The sequence below is a fragment of the Rhincodon typus genome, chromosome 5 (genome assembly GCF_021869965.1).
Source record: "Rhincodon typus isolate 14 chromosome 5, sRhiTyp1.1, whole genome shotgun sequence".
Taxonomy (NCBI): Eukaryota; Metazoa; Chordata; class Chondrichthyes; order Orectolobiformes; family Rhincodontidae; genus Rhincodon; species Rhincodon typus.
The window spans coordinates 87730592-87750941 of NC_063336.1; the positions used below are offsets into that span (position 1 = coordinate 87730592).

The window sequence follows — 20350 nt, forward strand, 5'->3', positions numbered from 1 at the left end:
TTAAAAGTAGGGGAGAGCTAAGGCAATACAAATAAAGTCATACCACATTGAAAATCAGGAGCACAACATAAAAATATAAGAAACAGAAGCAGAAATAGGCTATTCAGCCTAAGCCTACCATGCTAATAAGATCATGGCCAATCTGCTCCAGGCCTCAATTCCTTTTTCATGCCAGCTTCTCATTGCCCTCAACTCCGACATTTCAAAAAGTTACCTACTTCCTTTAAATACTTTGTGATCTAGCCTCCACAACACTCCGGATGGAGAATTCAAATCATTCACTACCCTCAGAGAAAAATCCTTTGCATTTCAGTTTTAAAGAGTATCCCCTTATATTGTAACTATGCCGCCTAGTTTGAGATTCCTCCACTAGTGGAAATATCTTCTCAGCAACACCCTTATCAAGCCCTCCCAGAATTTTGTATGTGTTTTCATAAAGATACCCCCTCCATGGTCTAAACTCTAATGAATAAAGGCCTAACCTGCTTAGCCATTCTCAATAGGTCAACTTCTTCATTCCAGAAATCACTCTAGTGAATCTCTTTTAAACTGCCTCCAAAGCAAGTACATCCTTTCTCAAATCTAGGGACCAAAACTGTACACAGTATTTCAGGTGTGCCCTCCCCAACACTCTAAGACATATGTAACAAGACAACTTTACTTTGAAACTCCAAACCCCTAGCAATAAAGGCCGAAATTCCATTTGCTTTCTTAATTAGATGCTGCACTTGTGTGCTAATGTTTTGTGTTTCATGCACAAAAACACCCAGATCCCGCTGTGCCACACGTTTTTGGAGTCACTCCATTTAAATAATAGTCTGCCTATTGACTCTTCCAACCAAAGTATGACCTTTCACTTTTCTACATTAAAAGCCATTTTTGCCCACTAATTCAACCTATCTACATTTTCTTATATCCTCATCATAAAATGTCTTTCCAACTATTTTTGCATTGTCAACAAATTTGGCTAGATTACACTCTGCTCCCCACCTCCAAGTCATAAATATGTGTAGTAAATAATTGAGGCCCTAGGACTGACCTTTGTGACACTCTACCAGTTATGACTTTTCAACCTGAAAAGGCCCATTAATCCTGACTATGTTCTGTGCAATAATCAATTCAAAATCCATGCTAATACTTTAGCCTCCCCATACCGTGAACTCCTACCTTCTGCAATAATGCTTTTATGTGGCACCTTATCAAATGCCTTCTGGAAATCCAAATATACTACATCTTCGATTTCCCCCTTATCAACTTTAGCTCGGCATTCAAGCTAAGGTCTGGATAAGATCAGAAAACGATGTATCATGAAAGTAACTAGATCAGAATACATAGAAAATTGTGTTTGCTGTTTGTAGAATGTTTCTGGCAAGAAGTAGAATGAGAGGAGTAGGTGTAGAAATACGGGGTGTAGATCAAGTAATGACATTGCATTAAACGAAAATTGACCAAAATCTGACCAAATTGGATTAGCTCACACAACAAAAAGGAGTATCAGACATTCGCTATAAAGAAATTCAAAATCTTGTATGGTTACATAGTACCAAGGTCAAATGGTTCAATTAATGACGTAGCTCAATTTCTTGAGAGAGAAGCGATCACCTCTGAGCATGATACACAGTCAGAGGGCAGCAATTGCAGAAGGCTATTCTGAATCTTCAGCATGGTTTCCTGTGTTTATATTAGTTTATTTCTTTGCACTGGAATTCTTTTAGGCAGAGACTAGATGGAAGATTATACTCCATTTTTCAACAAGCAGGTGATGAGACTCTGTAAATGAACAAAGAGAGTGCTTCCAGTAAAGCAGTAAACTAACAGGCTCCAAACTACACTGTGGGGGAGGTTTCATCTTTGTGGTGATGACCGAAACCCAGGCTCCATCTGTCTTTCAGGGACATATGCAAAATTAAAATAATATTATTTTGAAGACCAGAAGAGCTTTCCCATGAGTCCCAGGAAATGTTCATTAATTAACATTATTAAAACAGGTTACTAGGTCTTTAACATGTTACTATTTCACACTGCTATGTTGGGATCTCTCTGTGCACAAACTGGTTGCGACATTTCCTTATATTGTAATACTGATTGCATTTCAAATGTCCTTCTTTCGTTTGAATGTACTTTGGGATATCCTGTGGTTGTGAAAACAGCATTATAAAAACAAGTCTTGCCTCTACCAAAGTTGGGGCGATGCAAGGAAAAGGCAAACAGTTGACCCAGGAAATTACAGACCTGAGTTAAGAGCAAAAAATGCAGACAGGTACTGACCTTTTTCAAATTTGGAAAGGCATACCCGAAAGGTGATCCTGAAGAGATACATTAAAAAGCTACGCAACAGGCACAAGTTCAAACTAGAAAAACATGGTAGTGATAGCAGGAAACCCTGTTCACAAAGGGTGATAAAGACATGGATACAGTAGTAGAGGCAGCAACCCTGTAATTTAGGAGATAGTTGGATGATATATTGAGGCTAAAGAGGAGGGTATGGACTAAATGGATAGATGAACCACAAAGGCTAAAAAGATTCTCCACTCAAGAATACTTCACAATAAACAGAATTGTTCCAGCGATCGACTTGAAAACAGCGAACTAATCTCAGTCCCCACATCACCAACTCACAATCCAGGTCATTAAATTGGAGCATAGACATGGAAGAGCAACTCTCCCTGGGAGGGAATATTCAAACCAGGAAATGTGAGCTCTTTCAGTAACATATATGTTACATATTATATATATGGCAGTGTTCCTATTATTTATGAGGGAGGAGAGTGAATTTGTGGTATTTTCTCTCCTTTAAATTTTCTTTTGAAATTACTGCCCAATTCAGATGCAAAATTGCTCAGCTCCTTGGTTTTCCACTTCCTCAATTATTACAACACCTCAGCACTTTGGATAAGACTTGCTTGAATTTCATGGCAGTTCGTCATGTTGAACTGGTTGTTCCAGTTTGTTCCCCTCAATTTAAAGTTTTCTGAGCTGCAAATTTGAAATAATGGCCCTCTGTAAAGCAGCTATTTTATCACACACATACTCGTGGAGATAAAGAGACCTGATGACCCATGTGCCAGTTATGAGACAGTCAAAAGGCACTGATCACAGCAGATAAATTAACTCATTACTTTCAAACATAGACATCAGAGAGAAAGGATGTAATTCATGGGTGAGTCAATAATTTAAGAGTTCCACTGGTACAAGTGACGTGGGCATATCATTCTTCACCCAGTCCATTTTAATGCACCAATGCAGATTCAAGTGACATTTACTTTTTAAAGAGCTAATTTTAAGTCAGGTTTAAAAGATTTTCAAGCATGCATGCAATACACAGCACAATAATCATTCTTCAATAGATTGCTTTATGGGCAGAAAACACATTTATCGATCCCCTAAGAACAAAATACCAAGCTGGCCTCCAAACTCCCGCAGCAACACTTTTCAGTATGAAGTATAATAGTGGTGTGCTCCTACTTCGCTATGTCATGTGGAAATTGGATTTTTACTCTTAGCTACGTTACAATACTGAAGGTATGAAAACTCAAGTTATGTAGGTGGAAGCATGTAGTTATAAAAGGACACAGATTAAGTGGGTGAGCAAAACTACAACAAATGAAGTGGGAAGGCGGGGAAGTGAGAGGTCATTTACTTTGTTCCCAGAAAGACAAACTGGAATGCTTTCTTATTGAAGAGACTGCAGGAATTGTGGAGAATCAAAGGGAATTATGTGTTCAATTACACAAATAATTAAAGGATAGAAAACAGACAAAAAAACAACTAATGCAATGTTGGGTTTCATCACAGAAGTCGGAATGAAAAAAACAGGAAAGTTTTCCAAGATTTTGGTCACAACGTTGCTTTGGGTACCGAAAATCAGGAAGGATCCACTGGCCTCGGACGGAAAATTATGCATGTTCATCAGAATTATAATCAGTAATAAAAGGTTGAAATACAACAGCAGGTTGCATGACAGAACAAATGGATAAACTCCAAAAACTGTTTATTCCTGTCTGCTGCAAGAGTGCAAACAGGACAGTAGCCAAACCATGGTTTATGAGGGAAATTACAGTTAGCATTAAATACAAAAGAAAGAGGTATGCAAATTGGCCAAAAGAAACAACAGACCAGAGGATTGGGCGTCGTTTAGAAGTCAGCAAAGGAGGGCTTGATTAAGAAGGGGAAAATACAGTATGACAGTAAGCTTGCAGGGAACATAAGAGCTGACTGTGAAAGTTTCCATAAATATCTCAAGAGAAAAAGATTGGGTGAAAACAAATCACGTCAGAAATGGGGGAATTTATAATGGTAAACAAGGAAATAGCTGACTAAACTAAATTCATACTTCACTTGTCTTCACAAAGGAGAACATGAATAACATACCAAAAATGGTGGGGAGCACAGGGGTTAGTGACAGGGAGGAAACTGAAGCAAATTTGTATTAGCAGAATTGGTATTGGAGAAATTGATGCGACTGGCATCTGAGAAATTCTCCAGGGCCTGATAATTCACATCCTTAAGAAAGTGACCTTAAAAATAGTAAATGCACTGGTGGTCATCTACCAAGATTTTTTAGATCCTGGAACAGCTCCTACAGATTGGATGGTAGCTAAGGTAATCCCACTACTTAAAAAGGGACGTAGAGAGTAAATGGGGAACTGTAGACCAGTTAGTCTGGTGTCACACGGTAATGGGGAAGATGCTCGCCCATTATCAAGGAAACACTGGTAGAATCAGATACAGTCCACATGAATTTACAAAAGGGAAATCAAGTTTTGCAATTCCACTGGAATTCTTTGAGGATATAAGTAGTAGAGTTGATCAGAGGGAACCAGCAGATGTGGTCTATTTGGACTTTCAGAATGTTTTCGACAAAGTCGTACATAAGAGATTAATGTAAAATTAAAGTGCATTGGATTGGTGCAGTGTATTGAGATGGACAGAAAATTGGTTAGCAGACAGGAACCAAAGAGTAGGAATAAATGGCAGGCAGTAACTAGTGGGGTACTACAGGGATTGGTACTAGGACCCCAGCTATTCTCAATACATATTAATGATTTGGATGAGGGAACTAAATGCAATATCTCAAAATTTGCAGAAGACACAAAGTTGGTTGGAAGATGAGCTGTGAGGTGGATGCAGAGATGGTGCAGTGTGATTTGGACAAGTTGAGTGAGTGGGCATATGCATGGCAGATGCAGTAAAATGTGGATAAATATATTATCTACTTTGACTGCAAAAATAGGAAGGCAGATTATTATTTGAATGGTTGTAAATTGAGAGAGGGGAATATTCACTGAGACCTGGGTGTCTTTGTGCACCAGTTGCTAAAGCAAGTACACAGGTGTAGCAGGCAATAAAGAAGGCAAACTGCATGCTTGCCTTTGCAGCAAGAGGATTTGAGTACAGAAACAAAGATGTCTTGCTGCAGTTATATAGGGCATTGATGAGACTATACCTGGAATACTGTGTGCAATTCTGGTCTCCTTATCTGAGGAAGGATGTTCTTGCTGTAGAGGGAGTGCAGCGAAGATTTACCAAATTGATCCCTGGGATGGCAGGACTGACACGTGAGGAAAGATTGAGTTGGTTAGAATTTTATTCACTGGAGTTTAGAAGAATGAAGGGGGATATCATTGAAACCTATGACATTCTAACACGGACCAGACAGGTTAGGTGCAGGAAGGATATTCTTCATGGTGATGGAGTCCAGAACCAGGGGTCATAATTTAACAACGAGGGGTAAACTTTTTAGGACTGAGATGATGCCTGTAAATTTTCTTCACAGAGTGGTAAGCCTGTGGCTGAGACCAAGTATTATATGTTTTCAAGAAGAAGGTAGATATTGCTCGTGTCTAAAGGGATCAAGGGATATGGGGGAGGGTGGGATTAGGATATTGAGCTCAATGATCAGCCATAATCGTAATAAATGGCCGAGCAGAGGGGTGAAATGGCCTACTCCTGCTTTTACCTTCTATGTTTTTTATAAACTTGGCTTGTAGTCCCTCAAGTTTAAAACAATAAAGGGTGATCAAATAACATCAATCAATAGGGTAGTGGTACAGATTGGCTATGACCCAAGGGAATGGTGGAACAGACACAAGGGTCAAAATGGCCTCCTCTTGCACACGATAACATGAATTGATGGGCAGGAAGTAACTAGCTGATCCATCAAGCTTGCATGCCCCTTTCCTGTTCCCACCCATAGCAGGTCAGCTAACATTTCCTGAGCAGATGAAATAATTAACTGCCTTTCCTTTTCAGATGTTGACTGATGTGTCATTTTTTCCACCAACTTCTCTGCATTTCAGCTTTCTGGCATTTCCTTTGCTTCCTACCACTGAGTCAATTTTGGACCCAATCTCCCATTTTCCCTTGGAAAGGCTCTTACTTTTCGACCAGTATGGTATGTGAGACCCTGTTAAAAGCCTTCCTAAAATCCAATCTACATCAAACCCACTAACATCATCCTTACCATCCCAGCACAAGGTTCTGCTGGCAGAAAAGTTCTGTACTGGGAGAGCTCCCAGGTCAAACAAATAACTTTGGTTGGTAAAAGGCAACCCCCTTGGAGACACATGCAAGGGAAGAATGAGTAATCTCTTGTAACATACCACATGTTGTGAGTGAAGTTTGAGTTAAGTGCCGACATATTTTGCATTACACAGAATAACTAGATGAATTCTACAAACAATATTCGCAGTGTGATTTGTTTTTAACTGAGTATTCTATGACAAGGAAAACAAGTTGGGCTACAAGCAGGCAAACAAAGTGTTCTTAAGAACTTGATGGAAGATGTCACTACTAAATACCTCTGAACACGATACACCCGTGTCCAGGGGGGAACGAGTGCAAGGATCCGAGCCACCAAATCCACAAGTGTGCTGGGTGAGTAACTCTTGTATCTGCCAGTTTTCCAGAGCTCATAAAGACCAGTGCCACGGATCACCAGTGTGGGATACAGCTTCATACCATCAGGGCGGAATGCTGGGTTCTCAAAGAACTCCTGCAAAACATCAAACAGCATAATTCACTGGAAATCGCACTACCTTGATACCATTATGGACATTTTATTAATAACCTAATATAAATGGCTCATGTAAGTGAACACTACCCAGGTGAGTGAGCAAAGATGATGTGATCAATCAGGAAACACCATGAAGTGATACCAAATTTGTAATTTTAACCCCACCCGATCCTACAACACTCCCTTCTCAGATCTCATTCTCCATTCCTCTGAATCTGACTTCAAGAATCTTTCACTGTGGTGACATCATTAGCGGCTAGTCTTCAACCACCTAAGCTGGAGAGTCTGTAATTCCCTCCTTAAATTATTCCATCTTCTTCTCCTCCTTAGAACACGTCTCCCTCTATCAGTTTTGTCATCTGCTTAGAATTTTCTTCTTTAGCTTGGTGGAAGCAGCTTGGGACTTTTCTGAACATTTATGAAGTTGTTGCATAGAATGATACAGAGTGTAGTTATGGAGAACAGTACAATACAGTAATACTCTGAGCAGCAATTTAAGATATAACTCTCACAGGGTTGCAATATTGCCTGCACACATTAAGAATACTTCTTTTTGTTTTGGATTAATGCAGATATACAGAGATTATTAATGTTTTAATATGCACTAAAATCCTTTGGGGGAACAGTTGAGGCTATGTGAGGCTGTCAACAAAACAAATAAAATTATCAGCCCCAGTTACAGTGGAACTTTCACTAACTCTACAGAAAAACACAGCACCAGAACTGCAAAATGCAACACAAGTGCTGGTGTAAAAATCTTGGGGGATTTATTCCATGATATAATCATGACTAATCACATATTACCTATGGTTCAGGCAGACTAACCTGTCAATTATAATCCATGAAACTCAGATGTTTTACAGAGATTATTTCGATAAATTTTGAACTACCTGCCATTATAATGGGGCAGGATTGTCGTAATTGAATACATGCAAAACAGCTCTTCATGCATGATGTCTGTGCCAGGGTTATCTATGTATTTTGCATTGTCATCGCTTTTTAACATCTAAACAATCAAGTACAGGTAGTTCTGCTATTACACATGTTTCGCTAACGTGAATTAGCTGTAACGCGACTGATGAACAGTGGACGCTGTTTGGATAATGTGAACTTTCTGCTGTACAGGTATAGCGATTTCCCTATAATGCGATTTTCTATAGCGCAAAGTCACACAAAAATGCAACTATCATGTTATAACAGAACTACCTGTACAGATCTCATTGACGGCGTTGTGTTTATCAGTCCTTAACGAGATGCCTCAGGAGTCAGATTTATTGACTATAAAATTTGCTAATAGAAGTCAGCAATTGATTTAATCTCTCTACTACAATAATCTCAATGACAACCAAATTATACGTTTAATTGCTCATTAAAACTGAAGTGATCAAACAACACCAGGCTAACCAGGCTGATTTAGAGTCATAGAACTGTACAGCATGGAAACAGTTCCTTCGATCCAACTCATTCATACTGACCAAATATCCTAAATTAATCTAGTCCCATTTGCCGGCATTTGGCCCATATCCCTAAACCCTTCCTAACCATGTACCTATCCAGATTAAATGTTGTAATTAGGGGGGCATTCCTTTATTCTCTCCCTACAAGATCAATCCTGAGTGTTCTATTTCAAATTTGGTAACGTTACAAATTTTGGAGCAAAATTCAAATCAATTGAATTTAATTCAACTGAGAAACACTGCCTCCAATGAAAATATCTAGAGACCTGAGCTTACATATTGCCTATGCATGGACCCAACCTAAAAGTGACCCCATCAATATCATACTGAAAGGAAGAACAAGGTGAGTGCACTATTACACCTAATAATAAAAAGATTAAAAAAGACTCCTATCCACTCTCACAGTAACATTAAACAATAAAACACATCCACTGTCACTCTCCAAAATTAAGCACTAAAATATATGTCCCCTAACTCATTCCAAATTTAAACAATAAAACACACTCTCATTATTATCACATCTTGAGCACGGGTATGCTCCATAAGGGTGAGTACAAGTATCAACTATATTTGTCTTCAAGAATCAGAGACCCGAATATTTAGAAGATATGCTCTGGGGAGAAAGAAAGAAATGGCAGGAGCAAGAAAAAGAATAATACTAATCAATATTGCTGACTATCCCTGTTAAGGTTCCCTGGGCCATGCATGGGTATGGTAAATAACTTCAATTTCTTAGAAAAGTCAGGTTGTTAGCACAGGGAAGGGTCTAGCTTTCATTTTTGTCCTTTTAGTCTATGAGATTCTATGAAATATCACCTTATACATTGTACTAAAAACAGAAAGTGCGGGAACATCTTAGCAGATCTGACAGCATCTGTGGAGGTTGAACAGTTTACGACTTGAGTCCAAGAAATTCCAAAACTGAGATTAGTTTGAGAGTTTTTTGAAATCATAAAAGATGTCTAAACATTTGATAATGACAGACAAGAAAAGATCACTGGTCCATCTAGGTTTGTCCCATTCACCCATACTGTAATTAAGATATCACAGTTGCTACTGCTCCCACCCAGCAGCAGTCATATAATATTTTGGGAGAAGCTAACAAAAATTGGTGGTTTCCTGCTCTGTGGAGTGTTACCAATTTAACAGGGGTTCAAACATTAACACTAATGCACAGTGCTTTGACTTCATTGTTCAAAACTCAGTTTTGCACGTACAGCTACCGGTCTGCCACAAGCCAAGACCTGTGTGTTTTTAAATTCGGTTGGAATGCTTGGCTTTAAGCTTTAACCTCTACTTATGGTTCAACGTCTATTGCAGATACTGGGGAATTCTCTTGCATCTCCCTGCCTCTCCTGAAAGGCAGAAAATGCCATTTCAGAACAACACATGCAGGTTAAACTAATTTATTTGCTTGTTAAATAATAACTTATATTCATACAGCACCTTCAGTGGAGTAAAATGTCTCAAGGTGCTTCACAGTAATCGGGCAGAATCTGACATCAAGCCACACAGAGTTCTAATGGTTCAGATTAGTGATTTTCAGCTTTCACTGATCTCACAGGAAGGAACTCCACCTCAAGTTTGTTTTTGTTATAATCTGGTCTTCCACTTCTTTATTCCCTTATCGCCTGTAAGATTGCTATATTTTCCCATCTTGTTTGTACTGCTCTCTGTTTTTCTGTTACTCTTACTTTTCTCAGGGTTACTTTTCCCCTCATTCTCGACTTGTTTCCTATTCTATCACTGTTTTACTTACTCGGTGGCTGCCCATCTCTTTACACAGGGTGTCCTATTTCTTAGGCTGTAAATGCTCTTTCACACTCTCTCCCTTAATTTTTAAACAAACCAAGTGATGTGACTGCTAAAGGAATGAAACTTTTAAAACTCACCTTTCATCTCTGGCATCATAGTACAGAATAAACTATGAACAGAGTAAAAACTTCTTCTACTCTGTCACAACCATGGTTTGAACAACATCTTCAGAAAAATCCTTCTGCCACATACTTGTATGGTGCCTTTAACTTTTCAATGTTGGAAGTGAGATTGTTAAGTTTGTGGCAGATTGAATGTCATTTGCCTTTCTTTCAAAAGGATTAATCATTGAGAGACCGTACCTGAACTGTTTTGGACTCCTTAACCAAGTTAGAATAGGGGGATACAACAAACGATATTTAGACTATTCCTTTGTTGAGGAGAATGTCCTATAAGGAGAGACTGGGTTGATTAGGCCTGTGTTTCCTTGAGTTTACAAGACTGACATGTGATCTAACTGAAATGTATAAAATTCTTAGACACTTCATAGTAAATGCTGGGCTGGAAATAGAGCTTAAAGACCCAAAATGAGGGATTAGGCATGTTAGACTTAAATAACTTGAGCGGTATCAATCTTTGAAATTCTCTATTTCAGGATGCCTTGAAGACTTTTTCCTGGGTATTTTATAGATCAAAATTAATGGATTGTTGGACAGTAAGAAAATCAAACGATCAAGAGATATTGTAGGAACGTTCAACGAAAAGATCGGCAATCATTTTATTTAACGGCAGAATTGTCTTTAAGAGTTGAAAAGGCCACTTTTGTGCCTACTTTTTATGATTTCCTCTAATGCTCAGCAAAATCTCAACTACTTGGAAATTGATGGAGACAAGCTCATTTCATTTGAGTCTACAACTGTCAAAAAGGTCTCCAAGGTTTTTGGCTCAATCAACTCAAACTCAGCTACAGAGGGAACAGAGTGCTCCTCCTTAACTACCAGTCTTAACAAGTCTCTCTCATTTGGAACAATTCATTTGGTTTTAAAATATAACATCTGACACCCCTCATTTCACAGTACAAAGATGGCCCCACATATTTTAAATGGCCTTGCTCCACTTGAGTAGAATTCTTACATTTCCTCAGTTCTGATGGTGCTGCTTAAATCTGTTTTGTCATCAGAATTTGGACAAGTCATTTAGGCTAAATTCAGACTAGAACTCAAGCATCTTACAAAGCAGTTTCTCTTGAAGACAAATTTTTACTTAACTTGTCAGTACAACAGAATCTGGAGTCATAGCCTCCTCAAAACAGAAGCAAAGTAAAATGAGCTTCCTAACAAAAACACTCTCATTGGCCAGTATGGTCTATCCCTGACACCCCATTTACAACGCTGTGAAGCCAAAACCATTTTACATAAGCATAAACATTTAATGCAAATGCACTCTCAGAGAATCTGGATTTACAAAAAGCAGTCTTCCTATTATAAAATAAATAGAAACAAGCTTACAAGAATGATCTTGAGAGGGTGAGGTATTTACTGAAGACTATAAATTATTGCATGAATATTACGAAAATGCAAAATGACTCAACTTACTTGGAGCACAATGCTTTCACAGAAAGTCACTATCGGAAAAAAAGATCAGAGAAACATATTCAATTAAACCTATCAATATGGTCCTAAATTCCTTAGAGGATGAACCATTTATGATTTCTTATGCTGCATTTTTTTTTTGAAGATGTCTAGTTTTTAACCTAACAACATATTGGCACCACAAATGCATAAATGTTATCACGGTAAAAGCTGGTAAAAATGATAATAAAGCTGTTGGATTGTCATAAAATCACAACAGAATCGCTGCTTGTGTTCTTTAGGGAAAGGACCTTGCCATCCTTTCTTTGCCTTTACTTGACTCCAGTCCCCATCAATGTGGATAACTCTCAATTTCATTCTGAAGTGCCTTAGCATGTCTGTCAATGATGTCCACACCCAGAGAATAAAATGGTCATTCAAACAAGTATTTCTAAAGTTTCTTTTGCTCCCGTTCCAGGCTGTGTTGATCTGGAATGCACCTCTTGATAGGGTGGTGGAATCATTTTCAATCTTAACTTTCAAAAGGCGTTTAGATTTACGCCTGGAAACTAATTAATAGAAAATACAGAAATACAAAGAAAACTGGTTTGCTCTTTAAAGTGCTAACAAAAGTATGATTATCTCCTTCTGCATTGTTGCAAAGTTTTTCAATAACACAGGCTCATGTATACGGTTATGTTGAACTGGCTACCAAACTTCTTTTTACATTTAAAATGAAGACACCATTGGATAGTGAAAGTTACACCAATTATTTGATCAAAGGAGAACCCACGTGATGGACACTCACGATGAATTGTTCGATGTCTCTCTCCAGGCCGACATTAGGAAGGTCAGGCATCATGTGTGCCACAACTTTAAAGCCAGCATCCTTTGCCAGCTGGAATGACTCACACACGGCCCTGACCGTGTGACCCCTGAAGAAAGATGAGAAGCAAAAGTTCAGCTAGTCGAGTCATGAGGTCTATCAGCAGGACACAGTCAAACAGCAGGGGCTCAAAAACCATCAGGATCCAAAATAAAACTGCACTGAAGTTTACTCTGTTTGTAACAACAACTTAAAATATTTTTGCTTAAGATCACACTGTATACCATTAAATCACTGTACGCTTTATTCAATCAGCATTTTAATTGTGGATTTTTGCAATTTTGTATTTGTGTTGAAGTATGCAAGGGGTGTTTAGAAAGTGATATCACCTTTCCTCTGTCACAGGTTCCTTCTGCTGTCCACAAACCTTAATCCTCATTTTGTTCTCAGTTCCTAAATAAATTGTCCAGTCATAGCATTTGCAGACAAAATTGGTCTGCCCCAGGGATACTCTCTGGGCTATGAGGCCATTATAGAAATGTAGAGTCTTTTGTCACACAGGAGGCAGACATTTGGTATTTCAATTCTGTCTTCTTTTAGTAGAGCAATTTAGTCAATCCTATTCCCAGTGCTGCAAGTATGTCTCCTTAAACAATTTCACTTCTAGCACCCTCTAAGGCAACAAGTTCCAGCTCTTTATTGCTCACTGATAAAAAAACGTTTTTAATCACCAATCTAAACTCTTTGTCCCCTAATCCATAAGACCATAAGATGTAGAAGCAGAAGAAAGCTACTCAGCCCATCACAGGAAAATACAAGCAGGACAGTTCAGTCAGCTGTCAAGCCCATTTAACATGATCATGGCTAATCAAACTCTTCAGTGCCTTTTACTAACCTCATCCTCATAACCAAGTCCCCCACTGGTAATCAGACATCTAACAATCTCCACCTTAAAAATTCTCAGAGAACGAGCCACCAGAACCCCCCGTGGTAGAGAACTGGAAAGGTTCACAATCCTCCAAGTAAAATAATTTCTCCTCATTCTGACCTAGTAGCATACCCCTTATTTTTAGACTATGGCACCTGGTTTTAGACTCCCCATCCATGGAAATATTTTACCTGCATCTACACTATCCCTTTAAGTATTTCGTAGGTTTCAATGAGATCACCTCTCATTCTTTGAAACTCTATAGAACATGGACCAGTTTGCCCAAGTGCTCTTCATACGATAGTCCTGCCATCCCAGGAACGAGCCCATCATTCAACTAGATTGTGGCTGGTCTGATCATTCTCAACTTCACTTTCCTGCTATTTCCCCTTAACCCCCTTTGATTAAAAAACTGGCTATTTCGGCCTTGAAACTATTCAAAGACCCAGCCTCTAAAGCTGTCTGTGGTAAAGAATTTCACAGATTCACTACCCTCAAAGAAATTCTTCCTCATCTCTGTCTTAAAAGGGTGACTCCTTCCTTTAAGGTTATGCCATCTAGTCGTAGACTCTGTCACAAGGGAAAATAACATTTCCACATCTACCCTGTCAAGTTCCCCCAAGAATTTTGTATGTTTCAATAAGATTGCCTCTCATTTAAAAAAAAATTTTTAACAAGACTCAACATTGCCTCATAAGATTATACCTAATACCTGAGTCAACCTAGTGAACCTTATCCACTCCTCCCACCTCAAGCCCCACCCCCACCCCCACCTCCTACCTACCAGCCTCATCCCGCCTCCTTGACCTGTCCATCCTCCCTGGACTGACCTATTCCCACCCTAACTCCCCACCTACACTCACCTTTACTGGCTTCATACCTGCCTCTTTGACCTGTCTGTCTCCTCTCCACCTATCTGCTCCTTTATCCATCTTCCATCCGCCTCCCCCTCTCTCCCTATTTATTTCAGAATCCCCTTCCCCTCCCCTGTTTCTGAAGAAGGGTCCAAACCCGAAACATCAGCTTTCCTGCTCCTCTGATGCTGCTTGACCTGCTGTGTTCATCCAGCTCTACACCTTGTTATCTCAGATTCTCCAGCAGCGGCAGTTCCTCCTATCTCCAATACCAGTATATTTTTCCTCAGATAAGGGGACCTAAACTGCTCACAACATTCCAGGAATGGTCTAACTACTGTCTTGTATAATTTTAGCAAGAGTTCCCTATTTTTATACTCCATTCCCTTTGAGGTCTACTTTTATGTAGTAGCTGAGTGGTATTATTGTTAGACCACTAATCCAGAGACACTGGTAATGTTTTGGGAACCAGGGTTCGAATCCCGCCATGGCAGAATTTGAATTCAATAATAATTGGGAAATAAGAATTTAATGATGAGCATGAAATTATTGCTGATGGTCAGGAAAAACCCATCTAATTCACTAATGTCCTTTAGGAGAGGAAACTGCCATCCTTACCTGGTCTGGTCTACATGTGACTTCAGACGCACAACAACTTGATTATTAAATGCCCTCTGGGCAATTAGGGATGGACAATTAATGCTGGTCTAGCCAGTGACACCCACATCCTACGAAGAAAAGTCCTCATACCATCAGCTAATTGGAACAGTTTTTCCTTCTCTTCTTTAACCAAACTAGTCAATCTTGTTCATATCGTCTAAAAATCATTTGCTCCAAGATGGACACCACCAGCTTCCCTAATTCCTCATTCTTAGTTCTGATAAGCTTTCTCTGCACCCTCTCAAGGCCTTTCACATCCTTCCTGGTGTGTGGTGGCCAGAACCTGATGCAATATTCTAGCCTAATCAGACCTACCCTGCTTTTATGCTCAATATCAAATTGCAGCACAATATTGCACACACTTCGCTAACCACTCTCACAATCTGCCCTGTCACAATCAAAGATCTTTCCAGTTTTATAACATTGTCAGACGTTACTCAATCTCAAGATGACCTGCTGCTCAAACGCTCAATCATGCCTTCATTATCTCTGACTATTCCAATGCTCACCTGATTGATCATTGATCTGGTTGGGAAGTTGATAGAATGGAAGAAGAAAAAGAGTGAGAATAACAGCAGGTACTCTAATTGACACAATGTAACCAGTGGTTTCACACAAGGGTCTCTGCTGCCTCAACTATTCTTTGTATTCAGTAATGACTTGGATTACAAGACAGAAAGCCACATATCTAGTTGCCAATGCCTCAAAGACAGATAGCAGTGTAGGTGGAAGCATAAAAATACAAAAAATGTAGAGATTAATGAGAGAATGGGCAAAACTATGGCAAGTGAATTTCAATAAGCAAATGTAAGTACCTAAAAAGGACAGGTCAAGGTAATTTCAAAATGGTGAAAAGCTAGAGGCAGAGGTCCAGAGATTTAGGCATCCATGTACACAGGTCATCAAACTGTCATGAACAGATAGAAAACAAAAATCTAAAAGATAATGGAATGCTGGTCTTTATAGCTAGACAATTAGAATAGAAAGAGTTAGAAGTTATGTTCCATTTCCACAATGCCCTGACACTACAGCACCTGGAATACTGTGAAAAGTCTGGGCACCACAGACTCAGAACTGGGGAGTCTACCACTTAGGATTGAAGTGAGGAAACATTTCTTCAGTTAAATTGTTGTAAATCTTAGGAATTCTTCACCCCAGGGGACTCTGGATGTTCTGTCCTCGTACATTCAAATCAGAGATGAATAGATTCTTGTGCACTAAGTAAATGAGAAGGCAGAATTGTGGACGCTTTCTACGTGGACTTCAGAAAAGCATTCGACAAGGTTTCACAAGGTAGACTGGTTAGCAAAGTTAGATCACATGGAATCCAGGGAGAACTAGCCATTTGGATACAAAATTGGCCTGAAGGTAAGAGACAGATGGTGGTGGTGCAGTGTTGTTTTTCAGACGGAGGCCAGTGACCAGCGGCGGTATGCTCCAAGGATCGGTGCAGGGCCCACTGTTTTTCGTCATTTATATAAATGATTTGGATGTGAATAAACGAGGAATGGTCAGAGAGTTTGCAAATGACACCAAACTTTGCGTTGTGGTAGACAGTGAGGAATGTTATCTCATAGCACAACAGAATCTTGATTAGATGGGCCGAGGAGGGGCAGATGGATTTAGTTTAGATAAATGTGAGGTGCTGTATTTTGGAAAGGCAAATCAGGGCAGGACTTACACACTTAATGGTAAGGTCCTAACAGTGTTGCCGAACAAAGAAACCTTGGGGTGCAAGTTCATAGTTCCTTGAAAGTGGAGTCACAGGTAGACAGTTTAGTGGAGAAAGCGTTTGGTACACTTACCTTTATTGGTTAGTGCATTGAGTATAGGAGTTGGGATGTCATGTTGCAGCTGTAGAGGATATTAGGCCACTTTGGAATACTGCATGCGATTCTGGTCTCCCTGCTATTGGAAAGATGTCATTAAATTCGAGAGGGTGCAGAAAAGATTTACAAGGATGTTGCCAGGATTGGAAGGTTTGAGCTATAAGGAAAGGGTGAATAGGCTCTGGGGCTACCTTCCTGGAGCATCAGAGGCTGTGGGGTGACCTTACAGGGGTTTATAAAATCGTGAGGGGCATGGATAAGGTGAATAGCCCAGGTGTTTTTCCCAGGGTAGGACAGTTCAAGACGAGAGGGCATAGGTTTAAGGTGAGAGAGGGAAGATTTAAAAGAGACCTAAGGGGCAACCTTTTCACGCAGAGGGTGGTGCATGTATGGAATGAGATGCCAGAGGAAGCGATAGAGGCGGGTACAATTACAACATGTAAAAGGCATCTGGATGGGTATATGAATAGGAAGAGTTAGAGGGATATGGGGCCAAATGCTGGCAAATGGGACTAGACTAATTTAGGTCTTCTGGTCAACATGGATGATTGGACCATGCTTGCAGGTTGAGTGGAAAGGCAGTGTTGGGTAAGATGATCTGCCATGATCTTACTGAATGATGGAAAAGATCTGAGAGGTTGAATAGATCTCTCTAGCTCCTATTTGTCATGTTCTTGATTGCTCATTTTAAATCCAAGATTGATTTTAAAAAATTAGAAGACACTAAGAAAAATGGAGTAAAAGAAGGTGTACAGAGTTTGACTATAGATTAGTATAAACCTACTGAATGGCAGAACAAACTTGAGAAGGTACATGACCCACTCCTGTTCATGTGATACAAAGCAGCAATGGCAATTTCAACAATTACAAAGTCAACTGTTTGGATTCTGAATCATGCCCCACCTGTTGGTGTCTCTGGCCACATCCTCATAGACACTCTGTACCCCAATCTCCAGCCGTGTACACCCATATTGCAGCATGTCACTGAGATGGCGCTTCAGGCAGTAGTCTGGTCTGGTCTCAATGGTGATGCCAACACACTTGGTATTGCTGCGCTCAGAGTACCTGAAATCAGATTAAAAACATTGGCAGTAATGCCAAAACGAGTGCCTCTCACATAGTGCTGGGTCACTGGTAATATCCAGCTTAAACCAGTCACATACAGTCATCTTCAAATACAGTACATTCAGGCCATAGTCATCACCATTGCCAGAAACATGAAAGGGACTTAGTTACAACATCGCTCAGGAAGATTATAGAGGGAGGAAACAAATCAAATCTTATCTGTGAGGGCCATCCTTCACGCACACAGTTATAAAGATCATTTTGAGGCCACTCTGCTTATTCCCTGGTTTTAACAGACTCAAGCTGATTATAACTTAACTCAGCACTAGTCACTGCTTCTCAATAACAGAAAGCACCTTGCAGTTACACATCAGCTTTCAGAAGACATAGTAAAACATTCCAAGATGTTTCATGACAGTGGGATCAGACAAAAATTAACAGCCAGTCAAAATATTAAGAAAAACACTAAGAACACTATCAAAACACTCAGACAAAAAGGTGGAAAATAAGGAAAGTCTTTTGAGGTTGGTTGGCTCGCCGAGCTGGTTTGTTGTTTTGCAGACATTTCGTTACCATGCTTGGTAACATCCTCAGTGCAGCCTCCGATGAAGTGTCGGTGTGTTTTCCCGCCTGGTTTTTAAACTCTGGCGTCCGTTGAGATGGATTGCCTCACTTCTGGCTCTCCTTCGTAGTGGAATGTATATGGGGTTGAGTTCAATGTGTTTATTAATAGCATACTTTGTGGAGTGCCATGCTTCCAGGAATTCTCATGCTTGTCTCTGCCTAGCCTGTCCTAGGGTTTTGGTGTTGTCCCAGTCGAAGTCGTAGTTCTCCTTGTCCATGTGGATTGAGATGAGTGAGTGTTGGTCGTGTCTTTTTGTAGCCAGTTGGTGTTCATGTACTCTTGTTGTTAGTTTCTTTCCTGCTTGTCCGATGTAGTGTTTCTCGCAGTCTCTGCAGGGGATTTTGTAGATGACATTGGTCCTGTTCATGGCGGGGAGTGGGTCTTTAGTTCGGGTGAGCAGTTGTCATAGGGTTGATGTGGGCTTGTGTGCCACTCTGATGCCCAGTGGTCGTAGGCATCTTGTGGTGAGTTCCGACGTGTTCCTGATGTAGGGTAGTGTGATGAGTGTGTGGGGGCGTATAGAATCTTTCTGATGCTGTTCGTGTAGGCATCTTCTGACCCAGTTCTTTGGATATCCATTATCCTTGAACACTTGGAAGAGGTTTTTTCTTCCTCTTGGCGTAGTTCTGTGTTGCTGGAGTGTGTTGTTGCCCTTTTAAATAGTGTTCACACGCAGCTTCGCTTGTGTGTGCTGGGGTGGTTACTATTGAAGTTCAGTACCTGGTCTGTGTGTGTGGCTTTTCAGTGTACTTTTGTTTGCAGTTCCCCATTTATCTTGCGCTCTACCATGACATCCAAGAATGGGAGCTGCTTGTTCTTCTCCTCCTCTCTGGTGAATCTTATTCCAGTGAGGGTGTTATTTATAAGTTTGCGTGTCTCTTCTAATTTGGTCCTTTTAATGATGACAAAGGTGTCATCTACGTAGCGTATCCACAGTTTAGGTTGGATTTGCGGAAGAGCAGTCCTTTGCAGGCTTTGCATCACTGCTTCTGCTATGAGTCCGGAGATAGGAGATCCCATGGGTGTCCCGTTGATTTGCTCATATGTTTGGCCGTTGAAGGTGAAGTGGGTGGTCAGGCATAGGTCCAATAGTTTGAGCATGTTGTCCTTGGAGATGGTTTCACTGGGGTCGTCTTCTTTGTTCAAGTAGTGTTGTCATTGTTTCCCTTGCTAGTGGTATGTCTATTGATGTGAATTGAGCGTGGCTTCCAGTGTAGCTAGGAATTCCGTTTTGTTGGCGTCCCTGTAGTTGTAGTTCAGTCCTCGGGTGAGAACGGCTTTTCCCGTGTCTGTCAGTTTCCTGTCAGAGGTTTCTTATCCATGTGTCTGTTCTGTTGTTGTTGTTTTTGTGGGTAAGTGTGGCTAGCTTGTCTTGCAGGGTCTGTCTTTTCTTGGCTCTTGTGGTCTGTTGGCTGATGTTAATGGCTCGTTCCATGTCAGTTGTCCAGTCTTGATAACGTTTTTTGGCACGTGTTTTCTGTTGTATTTAAAACCAGAGTTTAAAAACCAGGCAGGAAAACACACCAACGCTTCATCGGAGGCTGCTCTGAGGATGTTACCAAGCATGGTAACGAAACATCTGCGAAACAACAAACCAGCTCGGCGAGCCAACCAACCTCAACACCCACAACCAGAGCTACAGATCTACTCCAAAACCTTAAAGGAAAGTCTTAAACGAAGAGAGGTGGAAAGTGTTAGAAAGGGAGACACAGACCTAAAGGGATGGCCTCCAGCAGTGGAGGGATTAAAACTGGGGATGTATGCA

The 20350-nt window shown here is 40.3% G+C and overlaps 1 protein-coding gene across 1 annotated transcript in view; it reads right to left on the bottom strand.

Annotated features, from left to right (window-relative positions):
• Positions 1-20350, bottom strand: part of elp3 (elongator acetyltransferase complex subunit 3) — an 86723-nt gene that overhangs the window by 41811 nt on the left and 24562 nt on the right. Inside the window, exons 8-10 of the mRNA XM_048597360.1 lie at positions 17799-17960; positions 12607-12733; positions 6801-6994 (exon numbers count right to left, since the gene is read on the bottom strand). Of these exons, the coding sequence (XP_048453317.1) occupies positions 6801-6994; positions 12607-12733; positions 17799-17960 (483 nt within the window). The remainder of the gene's footprint in view (positions 1-6800; positions 6995-12606; positions 12734-17798; positions 17961-20350) is intronic.